Source organism: Neolamprologus brichardi, chromosome 7 (genome assembly GCF_056152115.1).
Source record: "Neolamprologus brichardi isolate AB-2024 chromosome 7, ASM5615211v1, whole genome shotgun sequence".
Classification (NCBI taxonomy): Eukaryota; Metazoa; Chordata; class Actinopteri; order Cichliformes; family Cichlidae; genus Neolamprologus; species Neolamprologus brichardi.
Genome location: NC_142110.1, coordinates 6,525,519 through 6,550,344, shown reverse-complemented (window position 1 = coordinate 6,550,344; position 24,826 = coordinate 6,525,519). Strand labels below are relative to the sequence as shown.

General features: G+C 40.1%; 1 protein-coding gene across 1 annotated transcript; it reads right to left on the bottom strand.

Annotated features, from left to right (window-relative positions):
* Window positions 1-22: 22 nt before the first annotated feature.
* pamr1b (peptidase domain containing associated with muscle regeneration 1b) lies at window positions 23-23,427 on the bottom strand. The gene is made up of 14 exons (XM_006789564.3): window positions 23,168-23,427; window positions 14,508-14,684; window positions 13,368-13,493; window positions 12,710-12,824; window positions 8,786-9,003; window positions 8,003-8,110; window positions 5,466-5,636; window positions 5,098-5,289; window positions 4,058-4,906; window positions 3,789-3,965; window positions 2,970-3,036; window positions 2,588-2,817; window positions 1,069-1,427; window positions 23-996 (listed from the first exon to the last, which is right to left on the bottom strand). The coding sequence occupies exons 1-14, from the start codon at window positions 23,325-23,327 to the stop codon at window positions 421-423; spliced, it is 3,525 nt and encodes a 1,174-aa protein (XP_006789627.2). The 5' UTR covers window positions 23,328-23,427; the 3' UTR covers window positions 23-420.
* Between the last annotated feature and the right edge of the window lie 1,399 nt (window positions 23,428-24,826).

Below are 24,826 nucleotides of genomic sequence, written 5' to 3'. Positions count from 1 at the left end.
CCAGTCTCACAAGCTTCACCACACCAACCTTTCCTTTAATAAAAATGTCATGATTTTTCTCTTTCAATAAAATATGTACATCTCTGGAGTCACTTGAATTGATATAATAATTCAGTACATTACAACATATATACATAACAGAGGTTACAGTCCAAACCATTAACCGTCAAATACTCAGATGAATGATTTTCTTATCAGTTTCAAGTGTTTAATCTCAGGTTGAAAGACCTGAACACTAAAGTCTTCAGATAAAGGGCCGATGCATCAGCACATCTAATGTGCTAGCACCCCCTTCAGTTTGAGCACTGTGATGTCCAGTGTTGGTCGTTTAGTAGGAAAATGCCCTTGTGCATAAAAATAGATTAGACAGAATGAATTCACTACAATAGAGATTAAGCAGAGGAGAGGACTGTAAGATGTTTATTTCATATTGCTCTCAATCCAGTCTTTAAAGCTGGCTACATGTGTGTAGACTGTGTAGAGGTCAGGATCGCACTCCCCTTGGTCATAGCCAAAGCTCACCAGTCCCAGGAGTCTCCACAGCCCTTTGCTCTCCCCTTGCGCCTGTGCATAACCAGGCTTTCGGTTATCATCGACTTGATTCTCAGAGAGGGCAGGGAGGACGAGAATTCCCCCAGTGTCAGAGGGGCATATGTTAGATGGTCCATAGTCGGGCTTTTGGCTGGCACACAGCATATTGTCTGTTACACTGACTGGCACACCGTTACGAGCGTATTGCTGCTCACATGGGACTACATCAGCAAGGTGAACGAGCCCAACCCTAGCCTTCTCATCGGGGCCTAAACTTGACTCGGGCATTGGAGACCAGCCCGTCACAAGTCCTTGAGTTGATGTCAAATCTTCTTCCTGGTTTTCTGACAGGCACAGAGGCAGGACTTTTTCTCCAATCCTTGCCTTGTCCAGTAATTTGATCACAGCAATGTCAGAGTCAAGAATATTGGGATCATAGTTTGGATGAATAACAATGGAGGCCACCTGAAAGGGGGAAAGACATGCTTAGTTTTATCAAAAGGGATTGTGTGAATAACAAGACTTCCAAGAGCTTACCCGCAGGTGTTGAAGACCTTTGGTTTCCCTGTCATCATCACGATAGTGCTTCCCCACAACCACCTTTATTGTGGCAGTGTCCAGGGGAAAAACCTTGCCCAGATCTGTCACACAGTGAGCAGCTACGACCAGAACCCTTTGGTTAACCAGAGCTGCACTGCAGACCAGCTGCCAGTGAAAAGCCTGATTGTGTTTGCCACTTCCTGCTCCGCCATCCTTCTTCAGGGACCCTGCCTGGCTGTCTGCCTTGGTCACCTTGGTCTCTGTACCCTTGGTGGAGCGGCGGTAGATGGCAGCCAGCCAAGGCCAGTGAGCCTCTTCTGGCCTCTCTGTGTCAAAGGTTGGATGCTTCCCACACACTGCCAAAGAGGATGAGAGGTGAGACCATTATCAACGGGACGGCAGGAAAAACAAGACAGGAGAAATTGAAATTGCACTGAGGTTAAGTCAACATTTTGAGCTGTGGGACTGCTTTTATTTAAAGTAGTAGCATTGATGGAGCAGAATATAAAACACTTAAAGGCTACAGAGCCATGTGAAATGTGACTCCCTGAAAGAAGAAGTGAGAAAACGTCATCTTTAAGTACACAATTTGCACAAAACATAGAATGGTACCTTGTCTGTATACACTTAAACACTAAACACTAATACCAATTCACCAGAATTACAAAATCAGACCAAAGAAGCAGATTATTCAAGGATTTTATTCATTGATCTGGTGTTGTTTCTTAGCTCAGTACCATATAGCACCACATAAAAATAAATATTCCTCCAGTATTTATTGATGTATTTTATTTAACAGTGCTCACAACATTGCTTTTTTTCACATTAGTAATAAGGAAAGTTGTGATTGTTACTGTACAAATCTCATATCCCATAGAGAGGGAATTCAATTTAAGAGTGCAGTAAAGAAAATAAAGAGTAATAATCTTGAATAGTAACATAATAAGTTGTTTATATAGGCGTATATTCACTATATTCAGTATTTAATTAACAGCTAGAAATATTAACAACTTTAATAATGCATGATACATATATATATATATTTAATATAAACAGCTCATCTTCGCTGTTTAATATGATGAAATAATAATGTTTAGATAGCAGCTGTGTTTTAACTTTGCTGTTATAGTCTTCTCCACTCTGTTTATGGAAACAAGAGGCATTAGTGCTACATCTGACATCTTTTATTGAAAATTCTGTCATTGCACCGATGTCACAGCTGTGCTGTACATACCAGCTTATGAATTTGAGCTCAGGTTCTTAGCAAGCTTTCACTGAGGGGTAAAAAGGCTGTGCAAAGATGCTTTAATCAATGTCAGCAATTGGAGACAAGAATGCTTTTAGAAGGTGCTTTTGTATATGATCATCAAATATTACTTCATTATATAAATTGCCATCAAAACGCTATGACTAAGTTACCACATCATAATTTTTAATGTCTGCACAGGATTGTTATGTGGGTGTAAATCACTGTATTAAAAATGTCTGACAACTAGTGGTCCTCTGCTGCCCTCACCTGGTGAACAAGAGACATGGCGCCCGCTCCATTTCCCTGTCTTCAAGCAAGTCCGGCGTGAACTGCCAAAGTGGTGGTAGTACTGAGATGCACACTCATATTCTATATGCGTGTAAAGATGGTGGAAACCCTGGGGCAACTGCGAAAGCACCGGGGGGGCTTTAGTGGGACTGTGCAACTGTGGCTGCTGGCCCATGACTGAGGAGTAGAGCTTGTGCACAGGTGTCTTTCTGAGGGGGAAAATATGCCAAAGGTATGTAGTAAATGCATTATATGAGTCCTTGATATTAATTCTTCAGCTAAATGGCATACATACCTACACAATACTATATATTTCTGGTTGCCAGTTATTCTATATAAGATGATGTTTTAATAATCATACCTGGATGGTACCTGAGGGGGCAGAACTTTTTGTTTCACCAGCTCTGAGACTTTGGGCTCACGACATGCTGCAAATAAACAAATATGTTTAAAAAACCCATTCATATGAAATATGCACAAAAAATTCAGAAAAGTGACCAACCGGCTGCTGATTGCTGTATTTTTTCTGCTAAAGAGGCATGTGGAATCTATCTGTACATGTAACACTTGGCAAAAATAAAATAGGAGCTTTTCACACAATGTTAAACCATCTTCTTAGAAATTCATTTCTAAATGCTTTTCACCTAAAAGCCTTTAAATTGTATTAATAGAGGCATGTTTTGCATGCTGTTTCACATGGCCTACTTTGGCTGTGCCTGTTTCTTTAATTTATTCATTAAAGCTGTGCCAGCGGACAGTTTCTCCACTTACTTCTTGGCAAAGAGCTACAGGGCACCCAGGCCAAAATCTATTAAGAACTAATTAATATTTACAGCTCTAGTCCTGATGGATCATTTTACTGCCAGAACCTTTTCATTAATAACATTTAGCATTAGCGTTTATTCAGCATTTTCAGATTATTGACATACAAGCCTGTATATCTACAACTTTAATAGACTGATATAACATCCACAACCATCTATTAACTGTTCATTTTGTTCTCAAACACTACAGTGTCTGCTAATGCTTCAATATGTCTGAAACCTACACACCAGTCCCGTAAAAAAAGAAAGAAAAATGCTGTTTGTATATGCTTAAAGAAATTAAAACATTTCACAAATCTCCAAACAACAAAATCTTAATAATTAATTCCATAAAAAGACAAAGCAGGCACTGGTACCTCTGACACAGAGGGGCTGTTTGCCACTCCATGTGCCATCTGGCTGGCATGTGCGTCGGTCATCACCACTGAGCGCATAAGATTGATTGCACTTGAACTCTACTGTTTCAGGCTCCAAACCTGGCACCACCTGGTGGTAGCCATGGTAAAGGCGAGGTAGAGTTGGGCAGCTTTTTTCTGGACAACAGAGAGCAGGTGAGAGCGAAGGCCAAATAAAAGCAGATAATTATTCACTCAATTATTCATACTGTCGTCATTGATTCTCTTACCGGTGAAGCTTTGGTTGGCTTCTCGCTCCCTTTCTTTTTCTTCTTCTTTCTTCTCTCTTTCCACCTCCTCCTTTGTTTTCTCAGTTGAATCCTTCTCCTTTTCATCCTTCGCAGTTGTTGATTTTTCCTTCGGTTTCCCACTTTCTGCTCTGTACAGGGTGATGTTGACACGAGTTGGAATTATTTTCCTCCCTGGCGGTAGAGACCCTATGGTATTATTTTCTTTACTTGTGCTCTCGGTATCATGTGAAACAGTGTTGTTCTTTGTCACTTCCAGTTCAGGCATTTCCACTGTGTTTTCACCCTCAGTTATGACCGTCTTGAGCTTGGTGTCATTGGGGCCCACTTTGTCAGGATCTCTTTTCCCATTCACCTGTTTTTCTTTTCTTTCACTTTCTTCCTGTCCTTTGTCTTTTGTCACAGGGATCTCTGTAACATCCGTCTTTCCTTTGTCAAAGTTTGTGTCTTCTTTTTTTTCAGGTTGTTTTGGCTCTTTCTCTTCAACCATGTAATCTAGGCTGTTATCTGGGCTTTCGCTAGTCACTTTATCTTCCCCACTTCCAGATGGCTTCTCTGGGCCAGTATTTCTCTCATCTACCTCTCCTTCATTCCTGCCCTCAACCACAGTTTTCCCAGGAGTGGTCCCATTATATTTATCATCCCCGTCGACTGCTGTTGTGTTCTCCTGCTCAGTGTTTACATCTTTTCCGGCAACACTTTCGTTTTCGCTAGTCGTGTTCTCTTCTTCTTTCTCTTTGGTTTTACTTTTATCTTCGTTACTGTAAATATTTGTCTCTTTGCCCTTTTCTTTTACTTTGTCCTTTTCTGCTTCATTAAGAGTGTTATTCACTGTGAAGAAAAACATAAAAGAGATTATTAAGAGCTCGTAGTCATAGCTATTCATTGTACATTGGCCTGTACGATGAATAGCTCTAAGGCATTGAGTCATTTTCTCTCATCTATTAACAGCTTACTATTAAAAAAACCTCAAAATGACTCATCCATCTCCAGTCTACAGTTATTAAGACATATTTTCCAACCTTTAATGCAAACAGGAGAAGTCCCACTCCAGGTGTTATTGGGGAGGCAGGTTCTCTGAGAGCCCCCACTGAGTTCATATGGCTGGTGGCACAAGTACTGTAAAGCGATGAGAACATCATTGGGCCCATAAACCAAGAAGTGGTCCCCATTGGCTGGCTTGGGTGGCAGAGCACAGACTCTTTCCACTGGAACTGAAGGGAGAAAGGAAAAAAAAATCATATTTATTTTCCATGAGCTAAACCATTTCTGAGGCAATATGTATGGCATCAAGATGCAAGCTAAAGACACGCATACTGTATGACTTTCCCAGATATGAAATTGTAATTACTTTGAAAAGGGAAAAAAGCTATTTGTATTATTATCCTACCACAGTCCGGAGCAGGCGCACTCCATGTTCCGTCACTCAGGCAGATGGCGTGACGAAACCCCTTCAGCTCAAACCCAGGGTCACAACGAAAAGTGATGCGTGCACCAGAGTGATGAAACAGACCCTCTGTAGATCCGTGGGTGGGCACCGGAGGCCTGCGGCAGCCCACCACTGACGAGAAACACAGACATGTGGGGTTTATTTATATACACACAAAGTCTCCCTTTTTCCGAACTAAATGTCCAGTCATCAAAATTACAACGCATAGGAGGCATCTCTAACATACCTCAACAATCAGTTGAGACCACACAAACAGTTTCAGCAAGTTCTTTCTTTTCCTTTCTATTTACAGGTCAGACAGGTAGTCCATAAAGCAAAGACTCAATTTTTCTAATTCAAAAGGTTCCTGAGATTTAAAAGCACTGCCTGCTACCTCGGAGACTCATTAATAAATAATTTCACTCATCATCGCAAAGTGTGAACAGTTAACAGCATGATTTTAACACATGGCTTGTAAATAAGGAAGAAATAGATGCAATAAAACCCTTTTAGTCAAAATTTTCAATTTTCCACTGCTGTAAAAGAGATTTTTACGAAGTCGGATAGTAGAGACTGGTAATGTGTTTATGGAATACTGTGTGCAACTGTCCCATAGAAGAACCTCTTGCAAAAATAAATCAGTCCGGGGAAAACTCTTCTGCATGTGCACTGTAATCCTTAATCATTAAGCACAGCTGCACATATGCACACAAATGTTGTGATAAAGGCCCGCGAATGGGTTCGCAAAACATGTGTTAAGACAACAGTTATCATATCTCTATGAGGCTGTCTCGGAAGATTTGTTATGTTGTTGACTTTAAGTGGGATCAGATCCATGAAATGCACTGTCTGTGGTTTTTAAGCTCCAAACCAAAGAACCCTCCCTATAATCTTTATAACTGAACGGCATTTCCAACCTTCAGTCTTTTAGGGGATAAGGAATGCGCTTGGCAAACCAAAAGTAGAGAAATAAACTGTAGCTGACCTCTTTTGAATATGTCTAAAAAACCATGAAGTGCCCAGAGGTGCCGTGTGCCTTGTTGCTCTTTTCCCATGAAATGATTTGTCTTTTATATGCGAATGCAAAGACAAATCAAAATAAATGTGGAGTCATTAGAGTGGAATGCTAACATATTACACATCACAACACGTACTGTAAGTAAATCATCGTTTCTTTCACAAGTTCTCTGGAAACTGAGTTACTTACTGCATACTGAAACTGATAATTGTCAAAGATAAATTCAACTGACGCCGAGAGGGAAAAGAAAAAGAAGAGAAAGCATTTCCTGTTTTTTATGATAAAGTGTCACACTGTCTCGTACCAAATGAGTTTTTAGCTTTCGACAGATGACAGGGTGATTACAGAAGGCATAAAATATGGCTAAGGTCAGGTTCGTATTTGAAATTCTCCGCCTGACTCTCAGGCAGAAATGCAGACTACATTATCACCAGAAAATGTAAGGCATTAACGTTGCTGCAGCTCTTTTCCATTCAAATTAACAGCTGAGGATTCCTCGTGAGAATACAGATGAATGCGCACTGTGTGAAATCAAACAGCTTTTTTGAAAAAGAAAAATGGGTGTTTCCTCCAGTGGAAAATACTGTCTGTTGTTATATAAGTCGAATTGTTTCACCATTAGTTTTATGGACTTGAATGTAGCCCTGAAAAACAGCACCAAAAGAAAAAATGTGGAATTCACCAAGTCTGCTTTTGCCGAATCTTAAGAGAGGTGTGTTGAACACAAAAACACACCAGACATCTATTACTAAAAGACCTTGTAGTGCCTTGTAGGCAAACGTAACGTCTGGTAACTTTAACCAGACCCATAGGGGAGCAGTAGCTCCAGAGCTCCAGGGCACACAAATATTTAAGGTGGTATAAAGTGGCAGTACAGTAAAAATATAGTATAAAATCTAGTCTGTGTTTCTTCTCCTTGTCCACTTCCTCTTGCTGCCTTCTTTCCTCATTTAGTTTCATGTCATTTATCCTATTTATCTGTCAACAGAAGAAAATTGCTTAATTTTGCACATCTATATGTGTTAGGTGGCCATTTGGGTTTTGCTGTTTCTTCCAGTGAAACTTGAAATCGACACATATGAACACAGACAGTCCTGACCGTATGACTGTAGCAGGCAGCTGGCCTGATCTCAGTCCAGACCACAAACCTCTCCCTTGTGAAAATGAATCACTGCCTGCATTGGGGCAGCAACAACAGTAAAGAAAAGCCTCAGGGAAGAAATCAATTTTTGGAAATTCGTTGTGACTAGGCGTGCCGATTTTCAGATGAAAATTGTTGAAATAATTTAGGGATTTTGTAAGCCTCAGTACATTAAGACACATGTCTTTCCAATGCCTCATAAGATGGAAAATAGACTGGTTTAGTCTTTCCTGTGATTAAAACATGCATGGATTTTATTTTAATTTCCAACTTTAATATATTTTCTCCAAAATATCAGTGTTTTGCTCACCAAAGTCCCCTATTATGTTACAGACTCACCATTTTCACACCTCCTGCCTGTGTAGCCAGCCAGACAGGCACAGTGGTAAGAGTAAGAACTGTCTAGGATACATGTCCCATCATGCAGGCAAGGGGAAGAGCTGCAAGCTGTGAACATACAGGCAACATTAGGGTACAAACAGAAAGACTGTCTTTATCAAAATAAAAACATAGAAAGCTGAAATGTGTGGCTGCAGATGTCAGGCTACATCCAGGAATCATACTCAAAGCTGAAATAATTAAACCTTCATTTCCAAAGCCCACTGTTTACTTTTACTACATCTGGCTTGGGCATTGGTAACATGTGTGTGTGTCTGTTTTTGAGTTCTAGACCTTGAGAATGAGGGCATTTCTGTGAAGTGAGGGCATTTTGGTTTGTGAACGGGCCGTTAACAGACTCAACACCCATGACAAAGTCTTTTGCCAGAAAATGTAGGTGCTAGTCATGCACTAATAGGAGCTTTTATTAGGTACTGGACACTAAATACCATGGAAACGTCTTTCTTGTTTGTATTTGTTGTGATTCCAAAGAGCCCCGTTGATCATGACAAATTTATAAACAACTTCTTATCTATTCCATATACAAAAGCAAAGATTCCAGCTCAATCTAAATATCAAGATTTGGTTTCAGGTTTAAAGAAAATAGCTTTCTTCCATGACGGCTCATTTAAGAGGGCTTAAGATTTGCAGCTGGGAAGTATGGTACATTGGCAAGGGTACTTTAAAGCAAAGGAGAAAAGCACTGTTCTTATAATAGAAGATATACTTTGTTATGTAACCTACCTGAGTTCTCTTGGAAAGTGGCAAAGAATCCATCAAAATTCTTGTAACCATCAGACACAAAGAGAACATGCAAACTGTTGCCAGAGCTGTGAACTGGTGCAGGTCTGTTATTCCCACAGTATCTACCGATAACACGCGAGCGGATACTGTCTCCATCTCGGACTTCCACATAGTCGTAGTGACAAGAATGGTGAAACTCCAGACTCAGCATCATGAACCTGCAAATACAAGAATCGTGGCAGATTGAAATGGCAGAGAGTAGAACAAATGACTCAAGGCTATCCAACCATCTATTCTCTTCTGCGTATCCAATCAAGGGTCGGGATGTGCTTCAACATTAGACTTAAAATGTGCTATTCATTATTTTTGTCTTGATGCTATTTGTGTCCACATGATGCTGATGATGTGAATAAAGTTAAGAAAATAATTACAGTTCTTAATGGTTTTCCTTTCCATCTCACTGAATCTTATTTTTACAAGGTAGCACAGCATTTAGAAAGCTAGATTTCTAAATTGTTTTTGTTTTGTTTTTTGTTGTCAGATGCAACTAAGTCAGATTAAAAAGCTTTGTTGTAGCCAGTGTTGGATTTAACGCTTTCCAGAGTAACACATTACTGTGTTTTACATTTAACTTTTCATAAATACAGTAATTTAACGCATTGCTGTGCTGAATTCAGTAATCACATTACAGTTACAAATCTTGCTACATGTGTTACAATCTTGTGTGAAAAATCTTCTTCGGTTATTTGCATGCCGGGCAGATAGAAAGAAGAAAAATCAACCAAACATGCTTTTTTCTCCCTGCACATTTTTGCTACAGTCAGCTGATATCAGGACCAGAGTGCAATAATAAAGTACAAACCACATGCAGGACAGAAGCAACTGCATTGTACTGCTAACAGAACTTCAGCTCTTTGCGAGCTTCTGTATAGACAGCATGCTAACACAAAGCTAGTCAAGAACCCAGACTGATTAACAAGCTGAGTGCATGCTGACCCTAGCCCAGCAGCCAGAGCCTGAACTTCAATAGGCTGCAATGAGCTCACAGCCTACATTTCTTCCTGTTCATTATTATACCGTAGAATCACTGTGGCATTTGCTTTGAATTATCTTTAGGCTAGTTTTAAAATGTATTTTTGTGTTTTCATCTTTGTGTTCATGCATAATAACTAAAAAAAGATTTTAAAGTAAAGGGATCACTAGAGGTCATGACGGATACAGGCGAAAGCAAATCAAATGAGATGCCTATTATTAACTTTGTGGTTTGGGTGAGCCTTGAAACCTCTAAAGAATGTTTGAAATAGTAAAGTTCAGTGTATTGTGAATGCTCATTATTTGCATATATCAGTGCCATTTCATTATTGTAATAGGCAGGATGTATTGCTAATAAACAGTGTAACCCATTCCATTTCAAATCAACATAATGTTTTGTTTGTTTGTTTTTTTCAGAGAGGAAAGTTAGTCAGGCAGAAACACATTTTCCAACAGTCGCTTTAAAAATAGAAACGCACTTTGGTTAAAGTTATTAAAATGTGACAATGGCTGCACTTATATTGCCCTCCAAGAAGGATTTGGCCCTTCTCTTTAGTTTGTCACATGCATCATGGCTGTAAATTTTAATGAAGCACTTCATACATAGCTTTAAAAAAATCCTTGCAATCATTAAATCTCTTTCACACACACTTCAAGCCTAGACATCAGGAACTGCATGCTCGGTCTGAACCTAGCTGTATGGAGCTTTTGTTCTTCTTAAAACCTGCACAAACACTTGCCCATAAAATCTGTATGTGTAATGGAGAAAATGACAGAAATAGAAATTTATCACAGGACTAAGAGGCCATAATCTTACCAAAAAAAAAAAAAAAATGGTGCTATGGTTTCCAAACCTCCAAACTCTTTGCCATCAATCCTCAACATACATCTTCCAGCTGAGTGGAAATCTGACTTAACCAGGCCAGTAGATAATATTTACTGCAGATGGACAATGAAGATAACTGAGGATTGAGAGCCAATCAGACTTGACTTGACAGACTCAAAGCTTTTCTGTATTTATAATCAATGGTTAAATTGATATGATTTTTTTACAAGCTGGTGTGCAACAGTAGGATGGTTTTCCAAGGACTTTCAGGTAGGAAGCACTTCACTACTGTTGACAATCTGAAAATTATTCATAATAACTGGGTCATTGTTTTGTTGTTGTTTGCTTTTTAACACCTTTGCTTTTGAGCCCTTAAATTTAATATTGTAACACTGCTGCAGGCTGTCTCTAGGAAGGGTAATTATGACCCACCAACAATCATCAATTCAGAAGAATTTCATTTAAAATGTATTACTGTGCTTGGCACTAATGTTGGCACATCATACAGATTTTAACTGCTCAAAATCAACATATTAGCATCTTTGCGATAAAAATGTCACTATGTTTATCAGATACAGTATTTATGGAAGTGAAGCTAAAACCAGGGCCACCAGTGGATTTACAGGTCATTATTTCAGATTCACAAAATATAATCACAACCTATCTGAAAAAGTCTCGAGCCACCCTTTATGTGGCTAGAAAAATGGAAAATAGGTGCTGCAATTTATTGAAATTTGTGCAAGTTTATAAGGAAATACAGTGTATAAGGCAAAAACAATGAGACAGAATATACATTTTTGCTATGACTATCATTAGTCTTCAGCACAGCCTGAACAGTCTTAAGGAGTAGTTCTCCTTAAGACCTTTTTTTCCTTTTTTTTTGATGTTGGCTACCTTTCTCTGTCAAGATGATCACATCGCAGCAATAAAATTGAGGTCTGGGCCAATCTGTGACTGATAGTGTTTCTTTGTGTTTTATCCGGGTATGATTTTACTGTATTGATTCTGTTTAGGAAAAATGCTCCAAACAATTGCCAGTCGGATGTTTTCCAAATTCTGTTGCACGTGTCTGGTTTTTAGTGGATTCGTTCTTATCCCTTAAGACATGGACTTTCCAGATACTGTTCATCTGCTGCAGAGAGATTTCTTTTTAGGCCTGCCACTTCTTTTGCTGCCCTCCACTTGTCCAGTTTCCTCATTTTTAGGACACATTGCATCACGCTGAGATTTGCCAGGTTTTCTGTAAACACCTCATAGTTGATTCTCAATGAACCAACTTCTAAACCAACTATAGTTGGTTCAGAAGCTCTAGCTTATGCCTGGAAAACTGTGTTATCTTTGACATTTTTCATATATTCAATTAAATAAACCAGTTGTGTGTTTTTGCAGCAGGTTGCTAGTAAGTGCCATAAGATACGATTTAAAATGTTTTCTTTGCTAAGTTGTCTGTTATAGATAAACACATAACAGACAACTTGAGAAAGGCACCAGACGCATCTCTTGAATCTGCTGCCTACTTGAATGATTCATATGTCTGTGTTAAGTGGCTTAACAAAAACATTCCTGTGAAAATTAATCTCTGGCTCTCTTCCACAGCATGTCTTTTATCCTGTCTTCCTTCTCTCTCCCCAAATGGTCGCAGCAGATGGCCTCGCCCCTCCCTGAGCCTGGTTCTGCCGGAGGTTTCTTCCTGTTAAAAGGGAGTTTTTCCTTCCCACTGTCACCACTGTCATATGATTGTTGGTTTTTTCTCTGTATGCATTATCATAGGGTCTACCTTACAATATAAAGTGCCTTGAGGAGACTGTTGTTGTATAAATAAAAACTGAATTGAACTGAAAATAGTTAGGTCGAGTGACTGGACCGAAAAAATGAAAAAGTAGCCAATGTCAAAAAAAACATTGAAATGATCATCAGAAAGCCTGAAGAATTTAGCCACAAAATACAAAGAAGAGTAGCTTAAGGCTTTTGCATAGTTCTATAACAAAGCTACTACTAACTATTCTAACACAGAGGAAAATGAACACCAGTAACTACCTACAGAGGAAAGTATCTTAATATCTTACCTGAGTTCAATAGTAAATGGCCTGTCCACCTGTATGGTCCACTCACACCTAGCATTGTTGGGGTAGCTCTCCAGGACCAAGTGGCCCTGTCGTTTATGGATCACCCCTCCACACTCTGGAAAACACAGAAATTTCATTTTGAAAATATTTACTTTGGCAGCTACTTCAGTTGCTTTAATTATTGTTTTGAAGAGCCACTTTCAAATGCTTTGGTTAGCATTAAGACAACAGTAATTGCATTTAGACTTTCAAAGTCACTGCAGAGAGCCTACACAGCAACATAAATAAGGATCACAACACACACACACACACGTTGAACAAAAGCATTCAGCAGCTTTGGAAGGTTTCTGCTTTTAATTAAATGTATGTTTGTTGTGCCCGCTGGTAGAATATCTGCATTTAAACACTAGACCCAGTGTCCAAAACTAACATCTTAAATAGTTTTATAGGATTCCTGACTTGTCATTTAGCTCCTTATGGAAAACCTCCTGGGCATGACTGCATTCCAAGTTGGCACAGCTTTCCCAAGATGGAGATAAATCAGCAGAGATGGAAAAACCATATAGTACGTGGTATTCATTTCACTTAAAGTAAAACAAATGATGAAGTTTTAGGATTTGCTGTAGGATCTGTTAATGGGAAGGATGAAAAAACTTACTCATGCAGTCTCCACCAGACCAGCCGGGTCGACATTCTGCGCAGTATTTGCCATTAATGAAGAAATCATCCCTGGGGCCCCATGTCCCATTGTTGCAGCGTTTACAGTTCTCAAATATGCTGCAACCTGAAAGAGGAGAACCAGGAACAAAACTACAGTACAGTAGAAGATAAAGGTGGATAAATGAAAACAAATAACATTAATTATCTCCCGAAGATGTGTTTGTATGTAAGAATAAGGAAGCCTTTATCTGAATGGCTTATGCTGTATTGTTGGATTTTAACAAACCCACCAACCCCTAAAATGTTCCCTTTGCATCAACTCTGCTGAACTCGTTAAGGTCCTCTTTCACTGCAATAGAATGTGAAAACATATCGCTGCTTCCTGAAATAGAAATGTGGAGAAAACCTGTTGAAACAGTTTTCTTTGAGGCTGGATTTTCACTTAAGAAGCTGTCCCGTCCACGGGGTTGTGAAGAGCAACATCTGACCCAAGTGGACGCATGGATTTTAACAACGCACGGGCCGGGGATGTGCATGTGGAGATTTATGGTCGTACGCTGAGGTTGGAACACTTTTGTGTGTGTGTTCAACAGTTAAAAAGTAATGTACAGGCATCCATTTAATTCTGAACAGCTGCTTTCTTCGCCCATACAGGAAAAACTCTGCATGCTTGAACTATGAAAAAAGGCATGACACACCTCTACAGGCAAATGGCATGTAAGGAAAAAAGAAGATTTGAAAAAACAAAAGGATCTAGTCTGATTTCATTCACAAATCAAAGCTTTGAGTGTGCTCATTCACTCCTGAATCCTGCCAGCTTTCAGAGGATTCTGCCAGTCAGTCAAGAGCGTGAAGCTAGTCTGGAAACAAATTATTTTACACACAAATACACAAGTTCTTTTCAGTCTTTCTGTCACACTGTCATGCTACAGTGCAAACAGCTGCACAGATGATAGATAGCACTTGGTCTTGCACAAACAACATGGCAGATACTCAAGATATTCATGAAGGTCGCTCCAACAGATGCATACTTATAAGGCAATGCTCGACATTTTAACAGCTTCTTTCAGTGAAAAGAAATAATTGGAGATTTTATTAGATTCATAGTATTATTTAATCAGAATGACATTGGTTTTACCTGGGTGGATAATGCAGGGATCACACTCGTTGATGGCATTCCGGCAACAGGGTACTGCATAGCCTACTGGAGTCCCTTGGAGGGGACACTTACAGCGAATCACATCATACTCGCAGCATCCTCTGCACATAACATTCCACTCCGGACCTGGACAGTGGTTGTACAAGTGCCTGTAATCTAAAGAAGACGATATCTCAGCAAAAAGCAATTTGTTTGTGTAACCTTCATTTCATTAGCAGTGACGATGAGTCAAAATTAATAGTTCACCTTTTTTGCAAAATGTGAGCAGAAATGGGTTACTGGAAGGATTCAGTTTAGTGTTTATTTGAGCCACTGTCTCTCTAGTTATTTCCACTGTCACACGGTTTCTCGCTCCTTTTTAGGAAACCACAAAAGTCTCAGCAGTTTACCACCACTGTGTGTTATTACGTCAGACGACATGCCAAAACGGTTGAATCACTGTCATGGAAAACAATACCAAATCATTAATCAGTAAGTGATATATTAACTCCAGTGTAAACAACAGCCTTCTTCTTTGTAAAGTTTTTACCTAATAAATGTGACGTTTTATTGGACTGGAAAACACTGATTCAAAGACCTTTGAGTTAGAGCGGTTATGATTATGTAATAGCGGATTTAAATGCTGAAACAGACAAGTGGCAATTCTCTTGTGGCAGATGTGGAGAACGAACCAAAGCTGCACTTTCAACTTGGCACATTGTCACTACAACATTTCGTGCCCTCTCCCCAGCCTGCAGTCACAATAGCTTCTTTGCTCTCAATCACTGACTTCTTATTTATAAAGTGATAGCTGAACACTGGCTCTCTCAGTTGCTGGCAGTCGAGAGGCAAGAAGCACAGATGTTTAGACTCATCTCTACTTTCTTTTCTCTAAAGACGTCATAAAATGTCGCTCTGTCCATCACCGGTCTGGCTTCCTCTCCAACTAGAAGAGATATGGCATACATGGTGATATTAATCAAACAGAAAGCAGGTTGGGCAGTGGAATCCCAGCGGATGCTTTTAAAGGACAGAGTTTCATCTTTATAAAGCCATTGCAGTTTTTTGACTCTTTTATGTTTTAGTATATGGGCTCAGCTGGATTTGTGTATTAGAAGTGAAAGAATGTTCAAAAGTCCTGAAAGAACATGGTCTTCTGAGGCCTACTTAAACTGCTACAGATCTAAAAACAAAGATAATAAAAATGTTTGGGCCACTGGGCTCATTTTCAATCAGTCCTTTGATTGTGTTACCACTCCAGCTACCAATAAAGCTTTCTTGAAGAAAGAATGCCAAGTCCCATCCCTTCAACACTTTCCTTGTAAATCAAAGCTGATGTTTATGCATGATCTTCTTTGTTTAACTTGGACTGTCACCCAGAGACAAAAAGAAAAAAAATAGAAAAGGGGGAAAAAGAAAAAGTCTCCTTCTTTCCTCTCAGACTGACATGTTTGTGGATTCTTTTGACCAAATTTGAGAACCACAAAATTCGATGGGTTTAACACTCATTATGACAGTCACCAAGAGATGTTTTTAGCCACAATAAGCAAACAACTTTATGATACTCTAATTGAAAACTGCTGTTTCATAAGAATGTTTTCAAAAAAGGTATTGTGCATGTTTTATTGGGTAGCTTTTGCTCAAACGCCCTTAAAAAGAATCCGAATTGTTTCTTTCATTTACTGCATGCTTGTTTTTTTAACAAAAACTGCAACGAATCACCTTCATCGATACAAAAGTTCATCCTTTTTTTACTGCATAAGAAGGAGAACCTTCTAATTCCTGTGAACTATGGTTGTTTAAATCAGCGGAGATCCCCAGACACTTGATCAAAACAACTGAAAAAGAGCCGCGATGTGATTGGTTGTGTTGTTTATGTAGCCTTCTGCGAAAATAAATGGCTATGTTAGAAGCATCTGTAACCTTCTGTATTCAGTAGCCAATAGCTCACAGCTGTTGCTAATGCATAACACGACTCCGTCCAAGCTATAAGTAACTATATTTCAAGAATCACTTCAGTTATGATTACAATATGACCCAAACCACAAAATTCAGACACTGGGATTTGTCAAAGTTTAATGCCTGCCACATGTAGATTAAGAGTTGCTGACACCATCACTCCCTCTTACAGGACAGCTTTTCTGCTTTTATGTTAAGGACAGTGGCCAAAAAGACCATGAAATCCGATTCACAGGACATAAACATAAAAGCGACAGAAGCGCTTATGAGTGGTCTTGGTAATGTCATTACATGGATCACTGCCATTTGTCTTGCCTTTGATATACTGTAGAAACGTCCGTCATCTGCCCTTAGCGCACTTTCACAACAATACAATCATTTACAGTGGAATACAACAAAAATATTTTTTTTATTTCTTCAGCCAAGTATGGAAAACATTACTCCCTCTCACCTCAGCAGTCCAGTGACATCACTGTGCATGCATTTATGACAGGATCGGTTCCCAGATTTCCATAAGCTGTGTTCTTTCTGTGCCTACTTGGGGAAACTAAACTCGGGCAGCCATGTTTTCAGTGTTTATACACTGTGACTGAATTGAGTTTGCTGACCTCCAGCTCTGTTGATAAGGCTGTTATGTTTTCACTGAACCATGACTCTGAGGAATCTCCTGCGGGGGTAGGACACATGCTGGAAAGCATCGATATTTTTCTGGACTGCTATGTCCTTTCTTTAAGATGCATTTAGCAAAGCTATTTTTTACATGGCTCTGAGATGAGTTTGTTCATTTTAGCAGGGAGCCAAAGACTCAAGAGTAAAAATTTAATGTTTTTTTTATTTTTTAACAGCAGTTTAGGAAGGTCTGAACAGGTTTGGAAGGGTTTTACTAATGCCTTCCATTGCATAATCCTGTCTCCTCTAACTGTTTTACACAAACACAAGCAATGAATGTTGCAACATGCAAAGACCCCTATAATTAAACCCAAGACTGTGGTTATTTTATCAACCCATTGTCTCTAATCACAAACTGTAGGTGCTGACAGTAGTTGTCAGAGAGGGTAGGAAGGCTCGGAAGAAATCTATCTGAAAACAAGGTTTGCTTTTGTGCAATGCTTTAAGGCTGCCTTGCACAATTTTCATCCAGCCTGCCAAATATGTATTATGGTATTTTCGATCATTTCTACATTGTTACATATTTTCCCTGTGCATAACTAGCATTTTCTGTGACAGAAGATATGCAGACATAGAAAGACATTTTCATTTGTTTTTTCCATCCCATCTTAAATGTACTCTCCAACATTCAGCGATGCTACAGAAATAAAAATAGTAATAGTTATAACAATAAACAGTCATAACTTTATGTGTCATATGGCACTTTCAAGTGCTTTGCATTTTCAAGGAAGCTGACTCTGCTGCTCACTGTATTTCTGTGTATTCTTACAGTGACAGCAGTAAGATCAGGGGCAGAAAGCCTTCCTGTGACCTTGCGTCTGGACTTAATGCCCTGCTGGCATACTTACCTGAAGCTTATCCACAACAACCTGTGATTATTGCCACTTAGAAAATATATAACTGTGATGATTTTGTTCTGTTTCGTTCTATGTTTTACATTAAAAAAATATATTCACCGATTTTAAAATGCAGAACCAGCACGACCGATGGCTCGCAAGTGACTCAGAAACCCCATCTGCTCTTAAACTGTTCCAGGAAGCATTTTCCTTTGACTTGAGCTAAAAATAAAAGCATCTGCATTTGTTGCATTAAAAGCGTTTCTTGCAGCACTTTTTTATACTCTTATTGACATGAACAAATTAATTGCTGCCTTCAGCGTTTCAGATAACTTATCCAATAAAGATTTAATCTGATCTCAAGACACTATCATAGATGCAGCTGGGCACAATGATAGCTGTGGAATTTAAGCCAATTACTGTCTATTTTTTTTTCCTTTGTTTACTACTCGGGAACTCTTATCAGCTTGAGTCTTGCTTCACTCTGTTTTCATTCTAAACCAAGCAGGACCACAATACAGACGGGACACCAGTTGGGAACTTCAGGATGAATCTGACATGCTTAGGAAAATCATTGCATAATAATATGGGTTAATCACATCTGTTATACATGGTATATCTTTACTCTCATGTTTTGACAGATGTGTTTTTTAAAAGAATAGTTTAACATTTGAGCAAATGTAAAGAAGATAGAATGTGCTGATTGTGTTTAAGCGGGCAGTATTAGTTGTCAGGCGGTCTGCTAAGTTAAGCTAACCTGCTATTAGTCGCAGGGCATCTGAGTATCTGTCAAACAAGTGTATTAGCATTCATTTCAATCACACTACAAAAATCTACTTTTTTCACAGGCCCCTTGTAGCATTGAAATGCACATACTACTGTGCACGATCCTACCTGCAACACAGTTAATTCCTACATGTTCCTTTTGATGATCTAATAATAAGTTTTGCCAACATCAGAAAACATTTCACGGAGTAAATGGCAAGTTACAGTGTTTACGTGAGCGTAAATAGTTTACTCTCGCTTATTTCACAAGGTAATAACTGTTGTTTCTACAGCAGCTGTGAGTGTATGTGCTACAGTGGGGCAAAAAAGTATTTAGTCAGCCACCGATTGTGCAAGTTCCCCCACTTAAAATGATGACAGAGGTCAGTAATTTGCACCAGAGGTACACTTCAACTGTGAGAGACAGAATGTGAAAAAAAAATCCATGAATTCACATGGTAGGATTTGTAAAGAATTTATTCGTAAATCAGGGTGGAAAATAAGTATTTGGTCACCTCAAACAAGGAAAATCCCTGGCTCTCACAGACCTGTAACGTCTTCTGTAAGAAGCTTTTCTGTCCCCCACTCGTTACCTGTATGAATGGCACCTGTTTGACCTCATCATCTGTATAAAAGACACCTGTCCACAGCCTCAACCAGTCAGACTCCAAACTCCGCCATGGCCAAGACCAAAGAGCTTTCGAAGGACACCAGGAAAAGAATTGTAGACCTGCACCAGACTGGGAAGAGTGAATCTACAATAGGCAAGCAGCTTGGTGTGAAAAAATCAACTGTGGGAGCAATCATCAGAAAATGGAAGACATACAAGACCACTGATAATCTCCCTCGATCTGGGGCTCCACGCAAGATCTCATCCCGTGGGGTCAAAATGATCATGAGAACGGTGAGCAAAGATCCCAGAACCACACGGGGGGACCTGGTGAATGACCTGCAGAGAGCTGGGACCAAAGTAACAAAGGTCACCATCAGTAACACACTACAACGGCAGGGAATCAAATCCCGCAGTGCCAGACGTGTTCCGCTGCTGAAGCCAGTGCATGTCCAGGCCCGTCTGAAGTTTGCCAGAGAGCACATGGATGATACAGCAGAGGATTGGGAGAATGTCATGTGGTCAGATGAAACCAAAGTAGAACTTTTTGGTATAAACTCAACTCGTCGTGTTTGGAGGAAGAAGAATACTGAGTTGCATCCCAAGAACACCATACCTACTGTGAAGCATGGGGGTGGAAACATCATGCTATGGGGCTGTTTTTCTGCCAAGGGGACAGGACGACTGATCCATGTTAAGGACAGAATGAATGGGGCCAAGTATCGTGAGATTTTGAGCCAAAACCTCCTTCCATCAGTGAGAACTTTGAAGATGAAACGAGGCTGGGTCTTCCAACATGACAATGATCCAAAACACACCGCCCGGGCAACAAAGGAGTGGCTCCGTAAGAAGCATTTGAAAGTCCTGGAGTGGCCTAGCCAGTCTCCAGACCTCAACCCCATAGAAAATCTGTGGCGGGAGTTGAAAGTCCGTGTTGCTCGGCGACAGCCCCAAAACATCACTGCTCTTGAGAAGATCTGCATGGAGGAATGAGCCAAAATACCAGCTACTTTGTGTGCAAACCTGGTAAAGACCTATAGTAAACGTTTGACCTCTGTTATTGCCAACAAAGGTTATGTTACAAAGTATTGAGTTGTATTTTTGTTATTGACCAAATACTTATTTTCCACCCTGATTTACGAATAAATTCTTTACAAATCCTACCATGTGAATTCATGGATTTTTTTTCCACATTCTGTCTCTCACAGTTGAAGTGTACCTCTGGTGCAAATTACTGACCTCTGTCATCATTTTAAGTGGGGGAACTTGCACAATCGGTGGCTGACTAAATACTTTTTTGCCCCACTGTATGTATGTACAGTATTTGTGACTGTGTAATTCATTTGCCTACTGTCCACAGCAGCTGTCTTTTTGTATTTTGAGGTTGGATGCATTAAGCTATCATGGAACAAGGAAACTCCCTGGGGAGCTCTGTGGTCGCTGCGACCTTGAATGCATCCTGATCCTGGAGTGCTGATCCCAGTGGTCATTCTGGAAATAGCTTTGAATAAACTTTCCTATAATTGGAAACCACAACCCCAAAGGAATACATTATTATTCTATTATCAACAGTAGTTTTCTGAAAGTTCAAAGACATAACTATACAGTTAGTCCTTTTTTTTTTTTACTGCAACTACAAATAAAGATTTGACCGTTACTTACCTAATCTAATTTAACCCTCTCTCACAAGCCCCGCTGCTTTTATTCTTTTATCCAGACAGCTGTGAAGGCATGCACAGGCAATACAGTTGTCAGGCAACCACTACCACACACACTGTATGGTACATGTGCAAAAAGGGTGGGTGTTGCTCATTTGCTCCCCAAACTTGCCCATCTCAGCCTGAGAAAGAACCGCTTAATAAACACAGACGAGCCACCTCCACAGGACAAGACTCAGCTGTCCATCTGCATCTTAAGGATAAAGGAGACTCTTTTGAGGATGCCAATGTTCACATTTTGGACAGAGAGGACAGATGGTTTGAAAGAGGAGTGAAAGAAGCATCTATGTCCACTGTGAGCGACCATCTTTGAACAGAGGCGGTGGTTTACGACACCAACTCTCTGCCATCTATAATCCAGTTTTGAGTTCCTTCCCCAGACGCCTTAAGGCCCACTCACATCCTGGGCCATCTGACCTCAGGAATTCACATGATAAGGTGGGGCCAGGTTTCACAATGAACTCACCCGAAACTCTGGCTGATTGGGACCCACACCCAGTTTCACACCTTGGCTCAGGCGATTAGAGGATCATCAGGGGGTCCTTTTGTCCCTCTGTGGGGGGACACTCCCACTAGGTTTAAATCTGGGACTCCCCACCATTTGACCTTAGAACTGAAGAAGCTTCTCGGATGAGAGGTGAAACGTCTTCAAGCAACTTAAAGAAGTCCAGACGCTTTTCTTTGCAAGCTCCTTTGACAACCGCTTAATAGCTGACAGTGACACGTTTTGAACACGCACTTACGAATAGATGGATATTCTCCTTTTTCTAAATAGTTTTCTAATATTGGACTCCTTGGGGTAGTTTTGTTGTAGTTTGACCTTTTCCAGCATGACGAGGTGTGCACATTTGTTTTAATCATTTAACTATGAAACTTGAATCTGACATGACACACTACTTTTCCAAAGCCAGAGGCCAGTGTTTTTCATCATGTAATTTGAAGTTTGTGCCATACCCCCCCCCCCCCCCCCCCCCCCCCCCCACCCAGTTTAACACACAGTCAGGGGAGGGTGTTTGGTGGACAGAAGATCCTAAACAGGAAGCCTTGCACAATTCAGAAACATTCAGAGGGAACGCCAAAACATGCGAAAATAAAAAATACACTCACGCACGCATGCGAGCATGAGTGTAAACAAACCACAAAGACAGGACTTGCATGCAAAAATCTTGAAATTATTTTAGGTTTCTCAGTAGAAAACATCTCTCATCAGCTGATTAGACACGATTATATAACAGGCCGTGCTGACTGTGATCCAGCTGACTGACAACAACAAAAGTAGGTAAATCAGTCAGTGGAAACTCTTTTAATCACTACAGCAGAATGCAGCTGCACTCTGCCAAGCCCTTTGCCACATTTACCAATATTACAAATTGAAGGGAGTGTTTTATTGCATGAGCCACGCAACGAAGAATCAAACAGAGGGCAGAGGTTTGGTTTCGGAGCCTTGGAGACGGCGTATGGTATACACATTACCACGGTCAGCATGATTGTCTCAAACATGACTCATGTCTTCCTGCAGCAGTTCAAGGGTAAACACGCAGAGTAAATCTCAGTCTCTAGGAGAACTCCCTCAGATAACGCTTTAAAGGGAAGCTTTTGCACAAAGGAGAAAATATTGGCAAGATTCAGCTGCTCTATTAGAACTGCAACAGTCTCCCCTTCACCACAAGGAATGTGTGGCAACATGCAACTCTTGTTTTGTTTTTTTTATTTAGTAACAAAACAACAACCACAGTGAGAAGGAAAATATATGAAGACTCCCAGAGTTTCCCATTTTTTATGAGACAATAAACAAAGCCACACAGGACAGTGCCTTCCTCTGGATTTCATAACAAGAACTTTAAAAACAAACATCACACAAGCTGGTCAGCTGTGTTTTTCTTCGCTTGCCTAAAAAAAACGGTATAAATCACCGGGTCGCTCTCTGTCACTGTTCAACAAATGTTGCTGAGCGCCGCTGCACTCGGAAAAGGAAGAGGGGATGGCAAGAGTGCTGATGCCGGCTTTTTAAGAACAAAGAGCCAAGAGGCTGCGCCAAACACAGAGATAGGAGAGGGAGTAAAACGGAAGAGTGGTGAAGGTAAATGAATTGCCATTCTTTACCGTAGGGCCAGGCTGTCCCTTGGGGCAAGGAGATGGAAATGAAGACAGAGATGAAGAGAAGCCAGTGCCCCTTCCCAGACATAAAGGTGGTGATCCAGGGGATTGTTCGGATACCCCCATAGGTTTTCCCCAGCTGCAATCTCCGTCCCGCAGAAAGCATGCTTCAGTCTGGAACTCTGTTTACTTTCTGAACTCAGCTGACATCACCTTCTTTCTGCCCCTCATTCCTCCCCCTCCCTCCATTCCTCTCTCTCTCTTTTTCTCTTAACTTTCTTTCTTCCTCAATTTCCCTCTCTCGCTTCTCTTAGGCTTCAGGTTTCAGCCCAGCCTTGCAAGGAGTTCCACTACCAGTGGTCTCCTGAAAACTCCCCTCGTCGCACTTGGGAGATGACGTCACTGCTCATGAATGAAAGTGAGCGTGAGTGTGTTTTGCTCTTTCTGGTGGCATGAAATCTGACAAACAAAGTAGTGATCAGTTATGTCGTGCTACAACTGATGTCAGCTTCACTCAGGCTCAGGCTTAAAAAATGTTGATGTCATTATTATCACACCTAAATAAATGGGAAAAACAGGGAGTGTGGAATTGTGAGTGTGAGGATGTGATTGAAGGGAAATTTCACTTCTGTGACACAATAATACCCTAAATATTCCAAATACAAGCATCCAATTTCTGTGTTGTTTTGAATATTGGGCCCATATTAATACTGTTTTTTGGGCTGGATAAATCTTGTTACACATTCAATACTTTAAACTTTCTGATTGTTGAAATTATTCGGAGTCTACTGTTCTTAGTTTTATGTGTTGTTTGGTTTTACATTCTCAGTTATTCCTAACATTTTGAGTTTTCAGTTCTGATTATATTTTAGTACCATTTGCATTTGTTTCCTGAGTGTTTTCAGTCTTATCATCATGTGTCAGTTCCCCTAGTTTTAATTTATGCATCTACATTTCCTCTTTAGTGCTATTCTCACTCCTGGTTTTATTTTGATAGTCTTTTGTATTCAGTTTTACTTCCTCCAGTGTCTCATTGTATTAATTGCCTTCACCTGTGCTTGTTTGCCGAAGCTGTCTCCACTTCCATTGTTACTTTTATTAAGGTTTGTGGACATTTGTTAATGTGCAGCTGTCTTAATGTCCCACCACAGCATTTTACACAGGTTGAGGTCTGGACTTTTTCTTTCGGAAATTCTCTTCCAGATTTGCTGGTGTGTTTCTGTGGAATACAGAAGAGTTAATGGTCAACTCGGTGACTACAAGGTTCCCTGGGCCCTGTACTACAAATTCAGTTACACTCAGGTTATCTTTCTGTTATAAGAATTCACTTACCTTAACATTAGCAATCAGGAAAAACTATCACATCAAGCTCGTTACTAATGTGCTAAGTTAGCCCTGCGCATTCATATGAGATGGGTGGTGTTAGCAACGTCTAGTGTCTGACACAGTTTATACGACTCTTCTTCAACACAAAATTATACCTTTGAGTGCCACCTTCTCCAACTACTGTCAGAGACATTGTAAGATGATGATAAAATTGAGATAAATATAAAAAAGAGCAAAATGCAACAATGTTGCAAAAAGACACATTAATGCTACCGAAAATTAATAATCTGATTATTTAACGTACAGACCTGTTCAATAAACATTTTAATTAATTACTTA